The sequence below is a fragment of the Microtus pennsylvanicus genome, chromosome 1, assembly GCF_037038515.1.
Source record: "Microtus pennsylvanicus isolate mMicPen1 chromosome 1, mMicPen1.hap1, whole genome shotgun sequence".
Lineage (NCBI taxonomy): Eukaryota > Metazoa > Chordata > Mammalia > Rodentia > Cricetidae > Microtus > Microtus pennsylvanicus.
Window position 1 is genome coordinate 204,324,663 of NC_134579.1, and position 24,533 is coordinate 204,349,195.

A 24,533-nucleotide genomic window follows, 5' to 3' on the forward strand; every position below is an offset into this window, starting at 1 on the left:
GTGCTCTTAACCTCTGAGCTATTTCTACAAAGCTCCAGAATCTGCTCCTAATTGGAATAAACTTTGTGATTTCTGAACTTGCTGAGGTTCCAATGTCACAGGCTTAAGGAGAAAAGCACAGCCTTGCTGACAAGATAGTAATTGTCTTCCCTTCGTGGGGGTTTGGGGATAAAGGAAGGAAATGGAGGTGGGGAGGGGGAATGACTGAGGCTGTAAGGGGATGGGGAGTGCTGGGTCCCTGGACCAAGAATCAGGACAACAATTAACATGAGGGTGGAGGACAGGGTTGAGAGGAAAGAACCTGGTGGAGAAAATGAGTCTGGGGTTGAGATGTAGGGAGAGGGAAGGTGACGGGAAGTGCAGAAGGACCAGCTGAGTATTGGAAGGGGATTCAGACAGCAGCAGGCAGCAGGGGTGGGGGTGGCGAGGGGACACTGGTGGTGTGGCTGAAGATAAAGGAGGTGTGTGAGTCTCCGGAAAAAACTCCTGGGAGTGACTCCAAGTTTCTTGTGGCGTGACTGCTCTTAGGAACACACGTCCCTTTCCGGTGTCACGCGGCAAGAAAAAAAATTTAGGGAAGGACTTTGGTTTTGGGGCGGGTCAGTTGTCATGGATTTAGAAGGCTGAGCCATGGTTGATTGTCTGGGAGGGACGGGGATGATTAGGAGCCTGGGGATTGGACAACAGCCTGCATCACTCAGGTCATAGTCTCTGCCTTCACAGTCCGCTTATAAATTGAGGGAGCGCGTCCCGTGCAGGGCGCCCAGAATCCCCACTGAGAATTCATTCTGGTGCCTGGCACTTTTGTGAACCCTGTGCCAGGCAGCACTGAGGCCTCACCGCTTCTCTCCACAACTCTGATTACTAAACCTGTGGCTCAGGGTATGGCAAAGAATGCAGCTGCCTAGAACTATCTTTAAGAAGCAGTACTTCTTGGTTCTACTGATCTGTTTCCGGTCCTTGCAACCCGCTGGTGAGTTGGTGCAATTCAACCTGAGGGGTGCCAGGAGGGGAATGGGGAGGGAAGGGAAGTTGCCATTGAATCCCAAAGTAGTAGTCCTCCTCTGGGAAGCTCCCAGATCCTCAGAATTGAGAACTTGCAGAAAAGGCAGAGCCTGTGGAAATGTGGCGCTTGCAGCGCACCTTCCCTTGCCCTGCCCCTACCATGTTCAAGGGAGGAGGGGAAAAGTTACCATAACGCCATGAGCATTCTGTCATACTGGTGTCCACGGGAAGGCTAAGCCTAGTCAAGAGGTCCGGAGGTGATGCACACAGTGCCAGACCCCACCAAGAAGCTCAGACAGCTCCCCTGGATTGAAGGCAGTCTGTGCTCTGAAGACTGTCTTCCCAGGGGATTCCTCAGGAGCCCTCCTCCATTCCTGAGCCTCTATGCCCTGGAACTTTCTTTCCCATCATTCCTCCGTACTATTCCAGCAGATGACAAAGGATGCTTCAGGGAAAACGTTATCAACCACCCTCTTTCTCACTTTTTACCCATTTATTCTTGCTTTTGCTTTGTTTTACATCAGGACTTTACACCAGAGACCACAATAAAGAATTTGCAGCGATTCCTTCTCTCTCTAGGTCTGTCAGGTGCTAGGATTACAACTTTCTACCACCAACCTTCAGCTTCAATTCCATGAGACTCATCAACCACCAGCCGGCTCAGCGCCCTTCCCTGTTCATATACCCTTTCCCATTCCCCATCCATAAAGTGCCTTTCAGCCCCTTTTCCACCAGGTGACAATCTGTGGATTAGCACCTCAGCTCTCAGGGCTGACCATAGTGGATTCCAGCAATGATACTGGGTAGGGACATGTGGAAGGCTCTGCCCTGGCATTCCAGGCCCATGTAGTCTACCTCCTGGGGAAACAGCATCAATTAATGGTGTTCCTTTAGGCAGAAATAGGTTTGGGTTTTGTTTGTTTGTTTTCTTTTGTTTCATTTTCTGTAAATGGCAAGCATTGAAATTTCCCACCAGGCAAGCCTTACTATACCTATCCTGCATTAAACACTCGAGTCTACATTTAGTGTAACTGGCTCAGAAGGCAACAAGCTGATGAACGGGACAGCAGATTTGGTCTCCATCACTCTTCTGACCCCAGATTAGGGTCTACCCCATGTACCAGTATTGGCGCCCATCCCTCCAGAGTGCATTCAAATGTACTGTGTAAGTTTCATGTTTCTCGGGAATCAGTGGGTCCTATGCTGCCTATGACTTCTGGGTTAGCTAGAAATGACAGGATGAAGGCCTGGGTTTAGGGCCTCTTGATGAATCCTGAAAATATCCAGAAAAAAAAATTCTTAATTTTCCTGCCATCACTGACAAGGCCCACTACAGCATGATCATGTGATAACAGATTAGAGAATTGTCCTGATGAAGAGCAGGGGTCGGCCACACCTTGGCCTGCATCCTCAAACAAGAGAGAATGATGGGCTATACTTTACTTAACACAATGCAGGTTCAAGTTTCATTTTATCTACTTATTTCTATATTTTTAAAGTCTCCCTTTCCAGAGGACTTTCCTGTTCCACAGGCAGAGACTGACTTTGATCCCCTGCTCCGCATCCCTAACCTCACTGCATGTTTCCTTCACAGATGATGCTTCTCTTTGCTACACCTACACTGTTAACAAGTCAGGGTCTGGACCGTGGAGGCAGGAAGTCAAAGGTCAAGTGAATGAAAATACTTTCATTTACTGTGGCAGTATTAACAACTGCCATGCCATTGGTCTTATTGGGAAGAAACTGAATGTCACAAAGACCTGGGACCTACAATGTGACACTCTGAAAGATGGGCTTGGCCAGGTCACTGACCAAGCACTTCTCATGAAGCCGGAGAATGAGACAATCAGAGGTGAGTTTCAAATGGCCCCATAGTGCTGGGTATGAAGCTCAGTGATAGAGTGCTTGCCTAGCTTCCATGAGGACCTAGGTTCAGTCCCCACTGTTGCAGTTTAATAAAAGAACAATCAGATGGGCATCTGAGGGAAAGAATAGGACTTGTGATGGTTTAGGGACATTCATTGTTTTCATGGAGGACAAGAAATGAATCACTGGTGGTCCCTCCCACCTCAGAGGTCCAGCAACAAGGCTAAAATGTGGAAGGTAGAGCAAGCTCAGAGGATGGGAAGGGAGGAGGGTAGGTAGACAGGATTCATCAAAGCCAGAGGCTGATCCCTTTCCAATGGGCACAGAGCCCCTCTCTCTGCAGGTCAGGATAAGCTGTTCACATGGAGCCGATGGAAATTCCTATGCATCCTGTGACCTATACCTCAATGGACAGAAAGTGCTGTATCTTCACCCAAGCACTGGAAAGTGGACTGAAGTTGACCCTGGATCCATGCAGATAAAAGAGATGTGGGAAAAAAACAAAGATTTAACAGACTTCTTATACAGGACCTCACAGGGGGACTGCAAGGCCTGGCTTAAGGAGATGATCAAGTCATACTTGGAAGGAAAGCTGGAGCGTACAGGTAACTGGGAAGAAGCTCTCTAGAGATGAAGTGTGTGTGTGTGTGTGTGTGTGTGTGTGTGAGAGAGAGAGAGAGAGAGAGAGAGAGAGAGAGAGAGAGAGAGAGAGAGAGAAATAATCTAAACTTCATGAGTTCTTGGGTTTATGGTCATTTTTCCCGTCAATCTTTTCCATTCCTACCCTCTCCTATCTCAGTAATTGTGGCTACATTGTTCACACACTGTGGTTCTCGCTGGCTGTCCCAGCACAGAAACCGTTTGTTTCCTGGCATTGTCCTCACTCTAGAATTACTGTAGTTTTACATCTCACCTGATCTGTCTTCTTCCTGCCACCGTCCTCAGAGGTCATCCTCATGCCTCCCCTCCTGCCTGCAGGAAAGATGCGGTCCCATCATTACCCTGCTTCCCCTACCATAGCTGCATGAGGGAACACGCGCTCTCTCCCTTCCTACATGGGACCCACCTAACCGTTGTTGCATAGCAACAGGGGTAGAACGCTCTGTGTTCCTGAATTGCCTGAGCACCCAGAAGCTAAGGTGAGACTTTATCTTGATTTCAGGTCTGGTCAAAGACACAGCTGGTATTTTCACATCAGCCTCAACAACCATTGCCCCAGATGTGGACCAGAATTCATCCATGACCATGAAGCCCAATGCCTTTGTCTTGCTGTTCGCCTTAGCCCTCCTGGTTCTCTTAAAGTATCTGCAATGACAGGTACTGAGGGCGGGACTGAGAGTGGTGTAAGGGACAGATGGGAGAGGAGTGAGGAAGCAAGAGTGAATTCCTGAAGTCACCATCTTGTCCCTCAACTGTAGCATCTTATTGAGAAAGGAGGCAGGAAATCTGGAGTTCATGTCAGCTGCTAGCAATAGTTTCTGCATCCTCACCCTTGACAGGACAGGAATCATGTCACAGAGCAGTGGGGAATGAGGAGGGAACACAGCCAGTGGGTGCTCAGAGCAGACTCCTAATCAGGAGGGTCCCATGATGCAGATGTTGAGACAGTAGGAACAAAAAAGAACATAATAGTTCCTCTTAATATGTAGAAAGAAGAGGATTCCATCCCACAGACAAAATAAAAAAGATATAAATAAAGAGATGGTCCATTGGCAAGAACACCTGCTGCCCATGCATCAGACACAGGTTCTGTTTCCAGTACCCACAGGACCATCACAACCATACAGCTCTAGATCCAGAGGATCCAGCCTGTTCTTCTGCACAGACCCCAGGCATTCACACAGTGCAGGTATAGGCATGCAGGCTCACATGCACAGACATAAAATAGAAGTGAATCAAGCAGCAGCAACAGCCTTCTGAACAACCCCAGGAGCAGAGTCTGCACTGGAGGCTGGTGTACTGATCCTATTGCTGGAGTCTACTCCCTTCTGGACTACTTAGATGGACTTGGTTGGACTGGGAGAGTCACACCCTGAGTCAGGCCCTGAGTCAGGAAGCAGAGCTGGTCATCACCACTTCATTCTGATCTCCCAGGTCAAAAGTAGGGCCTGGGGCTCTGGGACAAGGGAACAAAGGAGGAAGACAGTAGGGGATCCAGGATGGAGAGCCTAGGGGTAATGGAGGAGGGAACTGAATGACCCTCAGTGAGGGTGGCTGTGGGGTGGTGATGACTGGTACAGGGCACCCAGGAGAACTGACCCAGGCTCTCCTCAGACCCTTCAATAGATGTGTTTCCTTGCTGCAGGTTGAAGATGCTCCAGAGAAGTCGTGAGAGTTCATCTGGTGCCACCACTCTCCCTCTCCATCAGCCTCCACCAGATGAGTCAGGATGCTGCAGACACAGCATTTCATAGTTATTTACTCTGTGCTAATTGCTTAGAGTCTTTTCTTATCACTGTTTCTCTTGGTGCTCCTTAGTGGGAATTGCTCTCATTGTGGAACTATTTTTACTAGAGATCTAGAACGAATGTGGTTTTTACCCATCCCTAGCATAGGAAACAGGATAACTGGATCTCCTTAGTGGGAACGTGAAGTTTTTACTCTTGCATATATAACTGGCAATAATCAAATATCTCAGATGTCAAAAAAACCTCTAATAACTAATGATAGAAAACAGAAGTTGAGGACCAGTTGTTCAGTAGAAATCACTGGTAACCATACCAGGGCACACCTGACTCCATGATGGAAGCTCCATCCAGGCTGTAAAAGTCAGCATAAAGGAAGCACTACCTGCCAAAACTCGAATAAAGTCCTAGTCCATCCAAGTCTCTGAATGGATTAACCTTGCTTTAGGCTTCTGTCCTTCCGCTTCTGCCAACTCTTCTGTTAACTGAGGTATGTCCATCCAGAACATGGTTTTGTGTTTCAAAGAAAGGCTCATTGCTACACTGGAATCTCAACACCCAGTGTAGTTGCTGATCAGCTAATAAAGAGTTTCTCTTGACTTAAATCCATGTCTGAGCAGTCTTCTCTAGTGAATACCCCACATTTCTGGAAGTTCCTGCGGAGAATCCTGAGCAAGACCTCAAGACAACAGAGGTCTCAGAACCCCTTGGAGTAGGGAAGATTGTGTTGATCAAGAAGCCCCTAGGGCAGTGGTCCTCAACCTGTGGGTCTCAACTCCCTTTGGGGGTTGAAGGGCCCTTTCAACGTGGCCACACCACAGATACATTGCATAGAAGATATTTACATAATGATTCATACCAGTAGTAAAATTACAGTTATGTAGGAGTATCAAGAGTTTTATGCTTTGGGATCAAAAACAATATGAGAAACTGTCTTAACGGGTCACAGCATTGGGAAGATTAAGAACCATTGTCCTGGGGCTGTGCAACCTGAGTTCTAGGTCCCCAGGGCTCCTTTTGATCAATTGTTGCCTAAGACTTCAGAAGAGTCGGACATCTCCACCCCAAAAGGAAACAAAATTAGAATGTCACCTCCAGAGGTAAATCCAGTTAAGGCGACATCTTTTTGAACACATGGAAGAGGTCCAACAAGGCCACTGGTCCAGTGTCCGGAGCCTGTGAAGTGTCACTGGATTCCCCCTGTCTGTTCAGGTGTATGAATGTGTGGTGGCCATCAGTGGTTGTCTTCAGTCTGTGTGTGTATCTGGGTGTCTGTATTTCTGTCACTTCTTGCTCTCTCTATTAACCAATGCTTTCTCTGGTATGAGAAATCCCTGGATTAAGACCTGTGCCCTTCTGTTGGGGACCCAAATCTTTTTTGGTTCTGCCATGTCACCTAGAAAGAAACAGAAACAAAGAGACAGCAGAAACAAGAACCTTCTACCTGTCTCAGTCCCTGATGGGGAGCATTTGCTTGGCTCATTGCTTGCCTCCTGCTCATGGTCAGGGTTGGTCTCGGTGAGGGGAGGCCAAGTTTCTTATTCAAACCCCTCTGCATCTAGTGCAGTGCACACAGGGAGGGGAAATAGCTCCCCAGGTGAGCATTCCCTCCACCCCAAGTCTGTTCTAAGCAGCCCTGGGGAAGGTGGAAAGTTCCCCTCAGCTGAACCTGAAGGAAAAGAGAATCCACCCCTTCCTCTTTATGACGTATGTCTTCTTGTCAGCAAATTGTCCATACAGCTTGAAAGCTCATTGCCACATTATCTGGAAAAATAAATAAATAAAAACCATCCCAGAGCCTGGAGGGTGATCCCTGCCAGTCTACGCGGTCTGGAGAGAGTGGATTCTCCCCTCTGTCCAACACTGACTAGGGAGACTTTAAACAACTTTTAATAAATAGTTTTAGAAAGATTAAAGACACCTGATAGAATGTTTTCTTTTGTCACCCATTCAGCCTCAGATATTAGAAAAAAATATATAGAAGTTACCAAAAAATTATAAGTGTAAGGAGGTCCCAGTTGCTGGAGCTAGCTCAAAGGTGTTTAAAAACAGAACTGATAAGGTTGAGAACCTTTCCTAAACTGAAAGCTACCAGCATCTTCTCTGACGATGAGACGCAGCTACATTTGCAGACATCCAGCAAAACCGGGCTTCTACCCTCTGTCAGAATACCTCCTAGCTGAACACTCTGCCCCCAGCTGAAAGATAAAGTTGACTTATGTCTCAGATTGACAATAAAGATTTCACAAATGGGACATCTATATCATTCCCTGCCCCCACTATGCAGGAACCATCATGAAGATGCCTCATTCAGTGTTTACAGTACCAAATTTTCCTTTCTTTAAAGATTTATTGTTGTTTTATATATGTTCATCTCCATTGTTTACTTTTATCAACTCTTTATGGTGTTTTCCCGCACATTGGAATGTGCACCCTGTACGTGCATTCTTGGTAGAAGGCAAAAGAGGCATCTGATCCCCAGCACTGGGGTTACAGACAGTTGTGAGCTTCCGTGTAGGTTCTGAGAATTGAGTAGGGACTGAGAATTGAGCCCAAGTCTCCTGGGGCTCAGACAATGCTCTTAATCACAGAACCACATCCCTAGAAAAGTTCCTAAAAAACGTTAGGAACTAGCAAGGATAGATCTGGGAGGAGTGAGGGGAAACTTTGTATTCCGGCATGACAATCTCAATAAATAAAATACTGTGTTTACAAATGCCTTGTGTTAAAATAGAGACACACAGTCAGACATTATGCAGAGAATGAGAGATCTTGAAACACTGAGTTTTAAAAGTGATGTCTCCAATGAATTCCTCCTCAGAGTTCAGGGAACCCTGTGGAAAGGGGACACAGAAAGAGTGTAGGGGCCAGCAGGGGTGGAGGACACCAAGAAAACAAGGTCCTCTGCATCAGCATGAGCAAAGCTATAGCTACTCCCAGGAAGTGCAAGCAGCATGCAGGGCCTGCATGGGTCTGCACCAGGTCCCCTGGGTTTATAAGCTGCCTTCAGGTTTACTGTTTAAAGGGATTTTCTGACCACAGGAACAAGTTTGCCTCTCTGACTCGTGTGCCCTTTCTTGGGCTTGTTTCTTTCTGTTTGTCTCTACTGTCTTACTTTTATGTGGTAGGTTTGATTTTAGCCTGTTACAGTTTCTTGAAATGCATGAATGAATCTATGAATAAATGGGTATAAATCTAGTCACTAGGATAAAGGTTAACAATGGGACTGTCATTTATACCATTTGGGACAGAGAAAATCAATCTACTCCAATGAAAATGATGCTGGCTATAAACAGCACCACAGGGAAGATCACATGTTCAGAGTAGCTGACCAACAAATGATGAATGCTACAGTTTGTGTGTGTGTGTGTGCACGTGTGTGTGCTTTTAATTAGTTACAGTTCAATTTTATTTTGATTAATTTTTGGTTTTGTATTTTCTTTTTGGGTGATGTTATATTTTCTTTTTTTACATTTTAGGCATTTATATTTGTATTGGTGTTTTGGCTATTTTTTGAGATAGAACTTAAAGTTGAGTGGATAGGGAGGAGGGGAAGAGCTGGACAAACATTGGGGGGGAGGAATGTGATCAAAACACATGTAAATTTGAAAATGATTTTCAGCCAAACAAAATGGCCCATGTCTTTAATCTTAGCACTAGGGAGGCAGAGACAGGTGATTTTGTTAGTTCCAGGTCAGCCTGTTCTGCAGAAGGGGTTTTAAGGCAGCCAAGGATGCACAAAGTAAAACTGCCTCAAAATAAATAAATAAATACTAAAAGATATGCTTTTAAATAATAACAAATATAAAAATAAGTAAAAACTGGTGTAGGAGGTTTTTCTGTCTATGTGTTACTTTCATTGATTAAATAAAGAGACTGCCTTGGCCTTTTCATAGGACAGAAAATTAGGTGGGCGGAGTAGACAGAACAGAATTCTGGGAGGAAGAAGGCAGTGTAGCAGATGCCTTGGCTCTCCTCTCTGAGACAGGTGCTGGTTAGACAAACGCCGGTAAGCCACAGTCAAGTGGCAATACAGATTATTAGAAATGGGTTAGATAAATATGTGAGAGTTAGCCAATAAGGGGCTGGAGATAAGGGGCCAGGCAGCAATTTAATTAATACAGATCTCAGTGTGGTTATTTTGGGGGTTAAACTAGCCGGGCTGGGAATGCAGCCTGCTTCTTTACAACAAAAAACTGGTTACAGACACTAATTATAAACTCATCGAACATTTACTACATCTACTGTTTGAGAAAGAAAGGCTCTCCTTTCCACTCCTCCCAGATCCAATGAGTGGTGCTCAGATTCTCTTCCTTTGAGCCCTACCCTTTCTCCTCTCCAGTGGCAGCAAGTACCAGCACCTGTAGAGTCTTGGATGGACTTGTCATTTTGAGACAAACTACTCTAATTTCAATAAAGCTACTGAGTGGCAGAATGACAGCATTTTTAAAAACATGTACTGGCTTTGTGGGAGCCTAGGCTGTTTGGATGCTCACCTTACTAGACCTGGGGGAGTTGATTGGGGGAAGGGGAGGGAAATGGGAGGCGGTGGTGGGGAGGAAGCAGAAATCTTTAATAAATAAATAAATAAAATAAAAATAAAAAAGTGATGTTTAAATTTCACAGTCTTGTGCCTTATCTATTTTTTTCTGTTTATTAATTTCTGGTTTGGTACCATTTCACTAGAGAAGATAATTTTATGGTAGTTATGTTAACTTTATTTAAGCCTTGCATATTTTAGAAAAGCCTATCTTGGGAAATACTTTATGAACGCTTTGAAAATAATATACTGGGATTGATCAGAGATGGAGAGTTGGCTCAGAGGTTAAAAGCACTGGCTACTCTTCCAGAGGAACCCAGGTTCAGTTCCCAACAGCGACAGGCAGCTCACGACTGTCTGTACCGCCTGTTCCACAACATCCAACACCTCACAAAGATATTCAGGCAGTCAAAACACCTATGTATATAAAATGAATTATTTTTTTAAAAAAGCAAGGAAGCATGATCAAAGAAATAATACAGGTTGTATTTGTCTATGCATAGTTTGGGTCTGAGTAAAGGTCCAAGTTTGGGGGTCATAGTAGAGGTCCAAGTCATGTTTCCTTACTGATATCTGGCTGTTCTTTCCATTACTGGAAGTGAGGAATTAAGCCAAGGATAGGGGCACATGCCTTTAGTTCCAGCACTAGAGAGCTAGAAGTTGATGGATCTTTATGAGTTCAAGGCCAGCCTTGAACTATCTCAGGGAACAAAACTAAATAAATAAAAATAATGAATATAAACAATTTAATTCAATTACTATGTTGCTGTAGATTTATCACTTCAGTAATACATATTTCGTCATTTGTAAGCTCTGATGTTAAATAGAAGCTTAAGACTGTGATATACTTCTGTCAAAGGAATCCTATCGTCATTACATAATCCTTTATCTCTTGAGACCCCAAGTTAACAATATAAAGCAAATAACACAAGTAAAACAATCAGCTATAGACTTGGAAAGATATTTACCTTAATATGATGACATGCTAATGACCAATAAGCACGTGAAAACATTCCATAGTATTTAGCACTAGAATATGTAACCCAAGATAATAGTGAGATGGGCACTTCATGTGTGTTATAGTGATTACTACAAAATAAATATCCTCAAGGATTTGGATTTGGAGAAACGGTATCCCTCCTGTACTGTTGTTGGGGTATTTTCTTTCTTTTTGAGACAAAGTCTCACAAAATAGCCCTGTGTGGACTGGACAATGCTATGTAGATCTGGCTGTCAAGCTCATAATTTAATGCCTTCAAAACTAGTAACACACCAAAGATGCTTACACATTGCCAAGTTCAGCTGCCAAGGTCAAGATGTCACCTGGCCCCACTTACTCGGATTTCTATGTTCTGAATCTGGGGAAATTCTTTCTCATTGTCCCTCAATGGTACTGGTCTCTTATTAATGACAAATGATTCTCCATCCTTAGCCTGATCAGGCAACAGCGATTCTTAGCCTAAATATCATACTATAGCCTCATCCTAATTCTTAATAAAGCACTTTAAACCCCCCCTTCCCCTCAAAAAACCTCTCTGGATCTGGCCTTTCACTATCCACATTAATGCTAACATTCTTATTTTCAAACGACCTGCGAAAATGACCCATTAAACTCTGAGACAGTGTTCAGTAGTATTTCCAGCCGAAAGTTTCAAAATCTTCATCCTCAAAGCACCACATTCAGGTTGTCACAGAACTAGCCCACTTCTCTGGGACCAGTTTCTGCATGGTTTCATTTCTGTTTCTGTGACAAAACACCATGACCAAAAACAACTTGGAGGAGAAAGGCTTTGTTTGGCATCTAATTCCAATTCAGTTATAGTTACATTCCAGTGCGGGGCTGTGTCAGGTTGACAGAGTGAACCTTCACAGAGTACATGGGAAATTCTTCTCAATTCTTTTCTGAACCCCTACTCTCTCCCAAATAGCTTCCCTATTAAATGTTCAATCTAGACCTCAAAAGTTTCTCTGTGGATGACGGGGATGAAACACAGGGCATTGCAAATGAAGTGTAGGATTCAATACCCATCCAGAAAACTTCTCTTTAGGACAGAGATGGCTACAGAAAATCACAACCAATCAACATGCAGTGCTGTGGAGTCCAGGCCCAGTGGTTACATCTAAAAACCTCTCCCTCACCATAGGCACAGAGAGTATTGCAGACTGTGGACTGGCAAGATTGTAAGAGCCAGAAGAGCAGGGACTTTGCTGTGAGTAACATCAGAAGCCACTACAGTGAAGTCTCACCAATAAGACTGTGAGCTAATGTGACCTGAACAAGGAGGAGAGCAATGACTACACCAACTGCTGGGGTAGGAGGAACCCAGGACGAATCAACCCTACACAGAGACCTACAGGCAAATGAGTAAAGATGGGAGCAGGGGAGGTGGCTCTCCCCAGAGAAGAGCCCAGCAACTGATTGTCCAGTGCTGAGTAGTTAGCCCTGAAAACATGCATAAAGCAACAATCCATACACACAACATGTTCTATTGGCAAATATATATATGAATATTCAAATACATATATGCACAGAGTAGCAATTTATGGAAAAGAGACCATGAATTTGAGAAAGAGTAGGGAGGGGTGTATGGAAAGATTTTGAGGAAGGAATGGGAAGGGAAACATATTATAATTAAACTACAATCTCAAAAATGAACAAACACATTAATCCTCTATCTTTCCTGAAAATCGAGGGAATCAGTCTTTATAGAGACAATACTTAATTTTGATGACTTCTCTCACTGCCTGAGTGATGTTGAAAAATAAAATGGTTCCATTAAAACAACTGTGTGGACGAAGGGTGCCCAAAACAAGGAATAATATGTTCTGTGAGGACAGCGGATCCCTCTCAGACCTTGACTATCTCAGTAGATAATTTGGTGTCTTGTATGGGGACACGGGAATAAAATCAGTTTGTCAATCATGCACACATTGAAAAGAGAAACAAAGGGATAGAGTGAATGAATACCCAAGCCAGTCTTGGTGTGCCTCAGAAAGATACAGTTTAGATAGAAACACAAGGATATATATATATATATATATATATATATATATATATATATATTCCAATCAGCTCTCCTCATGATGTTTGCCTGAGGCCTGATGGTCTTCTGAAAGCTCAGGACCACAGGCAGCTCTCTACCAGGGCCAAACACCATGCGATAGCCACACTGAAATGGAGTATGTTTTCCCTGCTCCGGGTTGTCAGCCTGGCTTCTGCTCAAGCAAAGTGCTTCTTCAATTAGACGCTGCCATGAACTCCACCCAGGAGCCATTTCCTAGCACAGTACCGCAGGTTGACATACTGCCCTGGGGACATTGGAGAGTTAGAGTCCAGCAGGCTGGGTGCCTCCGCAGTCGAAATCTGACAGTGAAAGCTGGCAGCTACAGGTATAGATTCCACGGCTTTGTCACTGAGTATAACTGTGGTGGTAGCAGTAATAGAGACACTTCCTCTTTGTAGAGACCTAGGCTCGGTCACCCCCTTGATGGAGGGTCTTTCTGTGATTCACTCTCCCCTCTGGAAACACTCCCACAGACACAGAGCATCTCAACCATTCTCCTAGCTGCTAAGTCAGTCAGGCCAACCTTGGAGTCCACAGTCACTACCCCTTACATTTCTGTCCTCTGTGTTTTAACTTACGGTGCCTACTATAGATAAACACAGCAGGGAGGCAACACTGACATGAAAACACACAGTGCACTACAGATACCACTACTGCCTCCCGCCCCCACCCCACCACACCCTTTTCTTCCAAGAGCTTCTCATTCTCTTTTCATGTATCACATCCTGTTGTTTTTCCTCATCTCCGTCTTATACCCTCTCTCCCATTTCCTCTTGTTATTTCCTGGCTTCTCCCTGCTCAAGATAGTTTTTTACACTGTATAAAGATGCGTCACTGAGATTGGTTTAATAAAAAGATAAACAGCCAGTAGCTAGGCAAGAGGTATAGCGGAGACTTCTGGACAGAGAGGTGAAGTCGGCAGACTTGCAGGAGGAGAGATAATAACCACAAAGCTAGTTCTCTGCTCCAGAGTTCATGTTCTTGTCCAATAAATCCTTCAGTGAAGTGTACTGAGTGAGACGGAATCTCAGCCACTAAAGAACAAATTCAAGCCTTAAGAGTGTGAGGAAATAATAAAAGTTTGACGTCTTCCTTTCCAATTAGAATCCCCTTGATCTTTTTATGTTGTCTTATTGCTATTGCTAGAACTTCAAGCACTACATTGAAGAGATATGGAGAGAGTGGACTGCCTTGTCTTGTTCCTGATTTTAGTGGAATCGCTTTGAGTTTCTCTCCATTTAATTTGATGTTAGCTGTTGGCTTGCTGTATATTGCTATTATTATATTCAGATATGATCCTTGTATCCCTAATCTCTCTAAGACTGAGAAGCCAATGATAATGGCACTAGGATTTGTCTCTACTGCATGTACTGGCTTTTTGCGATCCTAGTCTATTTGGATGCACACCTTCCTAAGCCTGGATGGGGGGGGGCTTGGACTTCTCACAGGGCAGGGTACCCTGCCCTCTCTTAGGACTGGAGGGGGAGGGGGAGAGGATAAGTGGGGGAGCAGGAGGGAAGTGAGAGGAGGGAAGGAGGGGAAGTTTTGAATGGTATTATACATAAAGTAATAAAAAAAGAAAAGCAAGAATGTGAGGAAGGGGAAAGTAGATTTGGAAAAACTGTGGAGAGAGAAGAAACAGGTGGTAGAAGAGGCAGTGAGGTGAAGGAAGAGGAAGCTGGTTGAGGGGGACAGGAAAGGACGTCCCCAAACCTGCAGCAGCCCACCTCATAGCAGAAGTTTTGGGGAGGGAGGAGGGAAAGAGGGATTTTTTTTTAAAGCATCTCTTTTTCATTTTTTTGGGTACAATTATATTGCAAACTTGTTGAAAAGGTCCTTTAAAATTACTGTTTATTTTAGATTTCAGTGCTCACACACACGCATGGAGTACACATGTTCATCCTCACTAGGTGTTACCTGCTTGTTTATACACTCTGCTGAACAGAACAGCTCTAGCGTGTGGTGTCTTCTGTTGATGCTAGCGAAAGTCTGGGAGACCAGGGGCTATAAGTGTGCTGGGAAACAGCCGTCTGAGGAAGGGAAGAGACAATCGGGGCTTCGAGAAGGTCAGACAGAGATCTCTTTTTGAGAAAGAACTAGAAGTGTAGCTTAGCAAGTGAGTATCTGGCATCTGATGATTAACATTGGTGTTTGAAGTGGCCCAGTGGGAATACGGTGTGAGTACTGTGCTCACAGGTGACAGCTCCCCTGCCAAGATAAGTTGCAACATAGTCCAAGGGTCCTTTCCTGAACTCCATACTACATGTTGAATTTACCACATGTTCTATGATGCCTCCTTTCTCTGTGGGTTCAGTAGATTTCAGTCCCAGGAACAAAAATATTACTGACGTATTTTATTTTTCAACACTTGATAAAAGTCACTATAAGCAGTTGTGAGATAAAATCCCCTGGTGACACAGTGTGCATCTGAGGGTCCTACCACCCTAAGATTGCCAAAGATAGCATGGAAATGAGGTTCCAGAAGTTGGTGGACATAGGGAACAGAGGCTTCTCTTCTTGGTCTTTTGTCCTTCAGAAGGATTCTGGGTGTCACAGAACCATGAATTCCTTGACTTTCTGCTCCCTCTTTGTACCTCACCTGCTTGTTTCTCTCACAGATACACACTCTCTTACTTGTGACGTCATTGTCAAGGCTGGTACCACACCTGGGCAGTCCTGGTGTGAAGGGCAGTGCTCAGTGGATGGAGAGCCTTTCCTGCAGTATGATAATGACAACAAAGCCACACCTTTGGGAGACCTGGGAAAAGCCGTAAATGCTACACCTGTGTGGACAGATTTTGTGCAAAAGCTGGAATACTTAGGGCAAGAGCTCAGGAAGATGCTGGCTAACTCCAACTTAGGGTCAAACAAGATCAGTGGTAAGTGTGGGATCAAATACAGAGGCAGAGACAGTTGGCAAGAGAGGAGGGGGAGAGCACATGTGGGAATGGGATGGTGGTTGTATCTGTGTGAGGGAGCTGAGCATTGGTCCAACCTTGGAAGCATGTGGTACCCAGTGGATAACATAAGACAAGTCATGTGGAAATAATCCTGTCTCATAACCCAGTGGGAAAGTCCTGACCTTTGGAGAAGTGATAGATCTCTGAGAGTGAAGCATGATGGTATTGTGTGTGTTCACAGGTCAGCCCACTTTACAGACCACCATGGTTTCTAAGTATGAACAAGGACAAATTGTTGGTGCCTCCTGGAGATTTAACATCAGTGGAAAGTACTCCTTTATCCTCAACACAATGAATATGAATTGGACACTGATTGATCATGAAGTTGGCGGTATCATAAAAATTAGAAGCAAAATAAACAATTAATAAAAGATCTCAAGACAATATCCACAGCAGACTGCAGTCACTGACTCAACAAACTCTTAAAGCACCAGAAGGAAAAGCCTAGTAGGTATTACCTAGATTATCAGGGGCCAACTCTATCACATTTGATAGACTGGGTGGGTCATTTCTTGGTGGTTTTCTTGTCTGAGTTCCACTGATTCTCACAGGATTTCTCTATCTCTCCTCACCTCCCAAAGTTTCTCATTTCCTACTAACCAATGGTCCAGACACTACATGGCCTGCTAATGGCGCCCAAGTCTGCATGCATCACGCATCCCTGTAAACCTCCAGCCTTTTCTGCCTCACTTATAGATGCCCTTTCTCCAGCACCACATCACTTTGAGAGGCTTAACTATCTTTCTCTGGCACAATTAAACATCACCAAATAGAGCCACCCTCCAGAAAGTTCTAACCAAAGTAAATACGTTACATTGTTGGATGGTTCCAGAGACATTTATTTTCTTTGGTAATAAAATAAACTCTGCAAAGACATTGCACACAAAACTCTACTCCTCTCTCTACTCAGGACCTTATAAATAGTTATTGCACATTGTAGAGGGCTGGTTTTGAATTGCATAGCAACTCTGTGCAAGGGAGACTTGAGGTAGCATTCTTGCTGATAGGCTTGGCAAACCAAGTCAGGAGGAGACAAACCTCTCCCATCAGTAGAGTGCCTTGCCAATGGTCAGTCCTTGAGAACACAGATGTGCACTGTAGTTCAAAGGCTCTGATTAGGTTGTGGTTTGTCTTCTGATAAGGTGTTTTTACATATTATATTACAACAAGAGGTTTTCCCATAACATCGAGGTTTTTGTTTTTGAAATTATTTGCAACAGAGTGACTAGTCTATGAAACTATTTTCATGTATTATGGGAACCTAGTTTCAATCATGACTTGAGTATTATAAAAAGAGCACTGGCTTTGCAATAAAGGATGCAGTTGTATCTCCTACTCTGCATCCCCTGAGTCCTGATTTCTGTAGCATTACCCAGGGTCATCCATAACCCAGGAGGTTGGGGAAGGATCCCCAACAATTGGCACCCAAACAGGGACCCTGAAAGAACATGAGGAGTGCCGGATAATAAGGTAAGTAATTACAGGGTAATGGAACAAGCTAACTCTTCTCTGCTTCTGTCTATGCTTAAACATTTGCTGAAAACTCATGGTACTCGTGTGTCTATGTCAGACTTAGAGATGTGTCTGAAATTATCAAAGACTATAATCCCTGGTTTCCCTCAGATGAGAATTTAATGGATATAGAAAATTGGGATCGGGTTCTGATGAACGTTGAGAAGGCTGTAAAGCAAGTTAAAAGAATACTGGTGTGGTTTTGGGCTATATGGTCTCTTATTTGTGTAGATTTTAAAGCAGTGCAGACTGAGAAGCCAGTGAAAAACTTAGCATCCGAGGTTCATGCTCCGGTGAAAAAGTTACAGGTTAGTGAAGAAATGCAAACTGAGATTGAAAAAGATAATTCCTAGTTAGTTGAGAAGCCAGTTACGGTTACTCAGAAGGATAATGAAGTTACTAAGGAAAGGATAAATAAAGGATAAATAAAGAAAAACAGCTGGAAGAATTGTTAACTATCGCCAAAGATAAAGTGAAAGTAAAACTGTCAGCTACTCCACTGTCGAGGCAATCATTTAAGGCAGCTGCAGTCAGGGGATATGCAGAATCTTTGGAGTCTTCTGATTTTGACTCTTCAGATAAATTTGGCCTTGACCAAGATGAAGATGACCACCCTGATCATTATGTATTTTCTGTCATGGGACAGCCACCTATTGGGGGAGTAGCCCAACCGCCATGGTATGAAGGTATCAATGTGGACGATATTAGTAGGATTCGAAAAGCAGTTACTTTGTATGGTCTACAATCATATTTCACTAAAGAAATTTTCATTGGCACTGGCCATTATTATGGAAATTGGTCTCCTGAGGATTGGAAAATTGTGGTGCGTTCTTTACTCAAAGAAGGGGAGTATTTGCAGTTTCCAATGTGGTATAATTATTTGTGTACTGAGAAAGCAAGCAGAATGCCCACAGTCAGGACCCTCAAATTAGAGTTATCACATACGCTGTAAGGAACTGGGCAATATAATGATCTACATCAACAAGTAAAAATTGCTAATGAGGCGTGGGAACGGATTAAGTCAGCTGGGTCCTGGACTAAGATTTTTCAAAAGGCTAATGAACTTTACATAGATTTTAATGCCCACGTCAAGAAGACTATTGAGAGAGCTGTAGTTGTTGAGGAAGCAAGACAGCAGTTACTGACGTTATTGGCTTATAAGAATGCTAATGAGGATTGCCAGAGGGCCATTTTACCCATTAAGGAATCAGGGAATTTGAACCAATACATAAAACTTGTAACAATATTTTATCAAAAACCAGAAATATGCAGCTTATGCCAGAAACTGTTTATCAAATGGTCACTGTTTATCAAAAACTGAATGAGAATTCAGGGAAGACTATGAACTGTCACCTTAAGAAAAATTGTAAACAACTTTGGCAGGGTGCTATACTGAACATAGGTCCGTGATGTAAGAAGGGCAAGCCACAATTTTTTCACTCCAGCCAGCACTAAACATAGTGCCGCAGTGGCCATACCAGCTGTGACTGATATAACTTTGAAAGCTGGACAATTTGCCTGTTAAGGTGCCGGCTGGGATCTATGGGCCCTTGCCTCCTGGGACTTTTGGGTTATGAACTGGAAGATCTAGCTTAAGTATGAGAGGAATTATAGTGCATTTAGGAATAATTGATAATGATTATAAGGGTGAAATACAAATTATGATGTCTGGTATTGCTGATTTGGAATTAAAAAAAGTGTTGCTCAATAACTGCCTTTACCTTATTTGCCTATCAATCTTCTGCTATAAGGACAGGAGGTGAGGTGTAAATACAAAAAAGAGGTTAGCTGCGCAGTGTGAAATACAAGTAAAAAGTAACTCGAGTATAATTGTAAAATAAGAAGTATCTTAAGAAGTAACTTGTATATAAGTGTTTAAAAAAAAAGTAAACTGAATATGAGCCAAGAAGACAGCCAAGAGCTGTTTGTACATTTACTTAGAGATACTTTAAAGGTTAGGGGGACTAAGGAAGGACAACAACAACTGCTTCTGTTTTTGAAATGTATAAAGGATGTGTGCCCCTGGTTCCCTGCAAAAGGGAGTATGAATCTAGAGATTTTTAAAGGTGTGTTTGAATGAATGAGTGTGCTTTGTCTTGGTCTGTGTTTGACTGTTACTATGTTGCTGTTTTTATGTGTTCATGTTTTTGAAAACTTTAAGTGGTACCGGCACCTGTCTGTCTGTCATCACTGTCCGTTTTTGTTTATTGACCTTTGTTATCTTGGAAGAGATGAGGCGGGCAGCCTCTGCTTCTAGAGTCCTGGACATTTTTATTGGATCACATCCAGGTCTTTGGGTTCTGAAAGAAAAACTTCTCTAAGGTGAGGCATGACACTGGCCACCTTCCTTAATTGTTTTCTGGTCCACAGCCAGCCAGCAGCTCTTGCAGAGGGCAGGTGTGCAGGCGCATGCTCAGGTGGGCAGAGATACTATAGGGAGACATGCGCTTGTGTATGCGGCGGCAGGGAATTAATTACTTGAAGCTGAAAAACTGCACAGATGTGTAACAGAGAATCTTTGATGGTGGCTGGAGAAGTTAACTTTTTTTTTTCAGGAATGCTGGCAGTCAAGGACACTCTGTGCCCACCAGCGCTGCTCCCCGTCTTTTCTTTCCTAAGTCAAGTTCTTCTTCACTGTGATAACACTCAAGGTCTTTTCTGCTGGCCAGCTATTTCTCATTTTAACCATTCTCTGTCTTGATACTGCTTTAAAAAAAGAAATGTTGAGTTATACCTTCCTGTGTACTTTTAAAAGCGTTGATTTAAAATAATAGTTAAAGATACATTATGTTTGGGGAAAATTATGCTTTTGTTTTCACAGAAAAAAATATATGCATTTTAATCATTTAGATCCAATTGGTTACAAATATTTACCATCTTTAAAGGAAATTGGGTACAAATTATTACTGGTTAAGATAAAGAAAGCTACTGCTGGTTTTAAATTTTCACATTAGTACAGGCTTTTATATGTCACTACAAATTTAAGTTATTTTTATTGTGATACATACACACATACATACATATATTATATATTTTGGCTTTTGTTTGAAATGTATCTATGCAATGTTCCTGACTGCTGGATACACTCACCAGAGGAGACATTCATGGAGATTGACATGTTGTCTAAAGGACAAGGGGACAAACAAGAGACTAAAATGATATAAAAAAATTCATCTATGGACAATAGTGAGTTTTAAGAAAAACTATAAAAATTCTAAATATTTAATTATCTTGTGCTAATTCTGATTGACTTCTCCAATAATAAAGCTGGTGATTCTTCACTAAAAAATAGTTATGTTAATTATGCAATCATGTTCTTTAAAGGTAAAAAGAAGACTGAGGTCCCAAATACAAGTTAATAATTAATCATCATAATACAAACAATTCTCCTAATTACAAAATTCTATATGATTGTCCTCCTATAAAATAACAATGCTAAAGCTCTTAGCTATTTAGACTCTCATGGAGAAGTCCAAATGTGTTTCTTAAAAACTTTAACATCACATCTATGGTCGGTAAATTAAAACTGTACTCTAACTACTCCTATGATGGTTAGTCACAGGTCAAAATGCTTTTACTGTGAGTCTATATTAATACAGAGGGTTGAAAGCATGGGATAAAACCGGACTAGCTGAACATAGCAGACAATGATGACTACTGAGAACTCAAGAACAATGGCAATGGGTTTTTGATCCTACTGCACGTACTGGCTTTGGGGGAGCCTAGGCAGTTTGGATGCTCACCTTACTAGACCTGGATGGAGGTGGGCGGTCCTTGGGCTTCCCACAGGTCAGGGAACCCTGATTGCTCTTAGAGCTGATTAGGGAGGAGGACTTGATTGGGGGAGGGGGAGGGAAATGGGAGGCGGTGATGGAGAGGAGGCAGAAATCCTTAAATAAATAAATTTAAAAAAATGAAAAAATAAAAATAAATAAAAACCTGAGAACATCAATACAGGTTGTAAGGATGTAAAGACATAAAAGCTTGGAGACGATATGGGTCTTAGAGGATATTCAAAAATATAAAATTTATAAGAAATAATGGCTTTAGGTGTATATAAAAATTTACAAGATTTCTTTTCCCTTCCTTAATTATTAAGAATACGAGTAAACAAGCTTCAAACAAGCCCATAAATTTAACTTCTTTTCCCAGTTTGTGTCTGCTTTACCAGGTTTCCACTTGGCCGACAAACGCATCCAAGCATCAGTTGCTGATAACAGCCTGCTCCAAATGACTATGAGTCCTGACCTTGCTGAAACCTGATGTGGACCCATCCAGCCAATGTGACTGATGTATTCTCAGCTTGTCAATGAACCAGATTCTTTTAAGTTCCCTCATTGCTTTTAACTAGCATTCTAGCCTTCCAGCCCCCCCCCCAGAACAACAACATCCTAAGGTCAACAGGAAGTAATTACAGAAACGAATACATCATCCTTGTTTCTCCCCCCTCCCCCAGAATGTTAAAAAAAAATTTTCCGTCAGTCATCACAGGGATTTTGGCCATTAATGCCTTCAATAAATAATAATTCCTGTCTGGGTGCCATTAAACTAATGTTACTAAAATCTCAATATCAGCCTCTGGAATAAATTCATCTCAAGGATTTGAGATGATCTACTGAGCAGGGGCAAGGAATTTTTTAAAGAACATTTTGTCATTAATTACCTTATAGTGGAACAACCCATTTCTCAAGCTCAAACTGTCTTTACTGATGGTTCTAGAACTCGTGCCACTTATTGGACTGAATCAGTTTTGGTCATGATTATCTCCTTATTCCTCAGCACAACAGATTGAGTTATGGACAGTCATTCAGGCACTGCAGGATTTTCCTACCAAAGCCTTTAATAGAGTAGCTGATTCCAAATATGCAGTCAGGTTGTAAAGACCATCTACACTGCTTCTATTCATGTTAATAATCCTATACTGCACGGGTTATTTTTAACATTACAAAAGTTACTACAAAAATAAAATCATGTAGTGTTTATTGTGTATATACAATCACATATCAAATCACCTGGATATCTAACAAAGGAAAAATAACCTAGCTCATGCTCTTGTAAACTTTGCTCTGGCTGAGGATGAGCATCAACATTTGCACACCAATGTTCCTCATTTACATGTTCAATATAAAATCCCTTACAGACAAGCTAAGTGTATTATTCTTAACTGTCCTATCTGTCATCCCCTGCATTTAATACAAAATATCCCTGGTACAAATCCTCAGGGTTTGGATTCCAACCATATTTGACAGATGGATGCAACTCATATTGTTGTTCTTTTGCCAAACTACAGTTCCCAGCATTCTCCTGGATATGGACATTTCCCAGAAGCCTTTGTATTCCTCGTTAAAAAGCGAGGGTCCTACGACCCTCTCTCTCTCTCTTCTCCCCCCCTCTTCCCTTTTCCGTCTTCCTAGTGTATCGACACACCTTCACCTGCCTGTTGCCCCTCCCCCATTAAAGTGCACCCACGTGGGACCGCCGCGTGTCTGTGTCTTTTCCTCGCGTAACCGTCTTCGTCCTCTACCCTGCAGCCAGGAATTAATTAATTAACAACATTGGTGCCACCGTTTGACTCGTCTGAACCGACTGCCTGCACTCACTTCCAACTGTTTATCACGGCCATTCACCTCATCCTCATCCTCATCCGTGAGTTAACCTTATTTGGCTTCCCTTTCCCCCGGGGCGCTCAGAGACTGTCCTGCCGGCTTTCTTTGGTGCGTCCTGGACTAGGTCGCCAACCTCCCTCCCCCTTCCCCCCGGATTTTTGCCCTTGGCTAAAACCTGCCTTAGTCCGCACAGGCAGTTCGGTGCTCCCGGCCTTTTTCTCCTTTTTTTCTAATCTTTCCTGTCTCCGGGCCGTACGCAGGCCCTAAAAAGCTTAATTGTCTCCTCCCAGCCGGGGCTTTTTCTCCCCCATATGGTAGTTGGGTTCGGGCCAATTAAGTCTTAACACGCCCCAAGAACACCGGGACGCCAGCGTTCTTGGCCTTGCCGTGTTCGCGGTACCTTTTGGGTACCTTTTTGTGGGCGGGCTTCAGTTTCAAGTCATGGGCTCTGTAACCAACCCCCGCACCTGGAAGGCTGGTGCAATGCCATCCCTCCAGGGACCCTCTGCTCCCGCCGCCATGGATCCCGGACAAACCTCAAACTCCATACCCCCCCACCGCTCCTGGAGGGGCCACTCGCTCTCGCTCTGCCCAGTCGAACGATAGCGATTGGCTCACCCATTCCTCCTCCTCCCAAGGTTTACTCGCCTGCACCTTTCCGCTCCGGCTGCGGCTCGCAAGCCGCTGGCCGCGGCCCTCCCCCTGCTCCCGCAGTGGACCCTGCTCGCCTCCCACTGCTCCCCGTCTCCCCTGTCGGGGACCCATCGCGAACAGGGGGGGACAGGGGCGGAGCGTCTGGGTACGCGTGTTCCCAGGATCGCAGTTACAACGCGATCCTCTCCGCCAGCTCTTCTGCGGCTCCGAGCCCTTCCAAGGGGACCCCTCCTCATCTCACCCCTTCAACTCATGTATGGGCAGCCGGTTTAACCCCCAGCTTCTCATCGGAGATCTCTCCCCTTCCTGACTACCTGCTCACTCCCCTCCTTTTCCACTTACGCTCACTACTGTGGGACTTCACAGATCATTCACTACCTCGACCATGTGCTAATACATGTCCACCGCCAGTTAAAATAGGAGATAAGCTGCCAAGCTTGAAGGGATTCCTCATTGGATTCACCTGTCACATCTTAAACCGTTTATCTCCACAGCTCAAGATAATCCTTCATATACGGTAACTCAAACTGGAGCCTGTTCTCTTAAGTTCCAAAGGACACCTGATCCAGTTCCCCTACCACAGTCTAAGGAGAACACTGGTCCCCATCCGTCGCTGTGTTAACACACCCTCCCTTCTTTAAATTCATAAATAACCGTCTAGCTGTCGTTGCAGGTACCCTCATTAAATACGGAGTCAAGTGGTAAGCAGATTCTCCTCTACAAAACTCTTTAACATAACAGGCCAGCCACTGACTGCAGCAGTGGCCCCTGAAATGTTAAGAAATGTATGGTTAGAATCTATTTCTTTTAAGACAGTTTCTTTAAGCTCCAGGATGCCAGCCCAACCTACCCAAACAAATCAAGCACAAGTGGACCATTAATGATAAGTACTTTTTTTATCATTCTTAACCCCAGACATC

General features: G+C 43.6%; 1 protein-coding gene and 1 long non-coding RNA gene across 2 annotated transcripts in view; one reads left to right on the top strand and one right to left on the bottom strand.

Moving 5' to 3' along the window:
- The window catches only part of LOC142835777 (uncharacterized), a 95,592-nt gene that overhangs the window by 10,958 nt on the left and 60,101 nt on the right, over nt 1-24,533 (bottom strand). The window lies entirely within an intron of this gene.
- LOC142837795 (UL16-binding protein 1-like) lies at nt 895-5,816 on the top strand. The gene is made up of 5 exons (XM_075953145.1): nt 895-973; nt 2,600-2,857; nt 3,198-3,476; nt 4,034-4,188; nt 5,177-5,816. Exons 1-4 carry the CDS (start codon nt 895-897, stop codon nt 4,183-4,185), a joined length of 768 nt encoding a protein of 255 aa, XP_075809260.1. The 3' UTR covers nt 4,186-4,188; nt 5,177-5,816.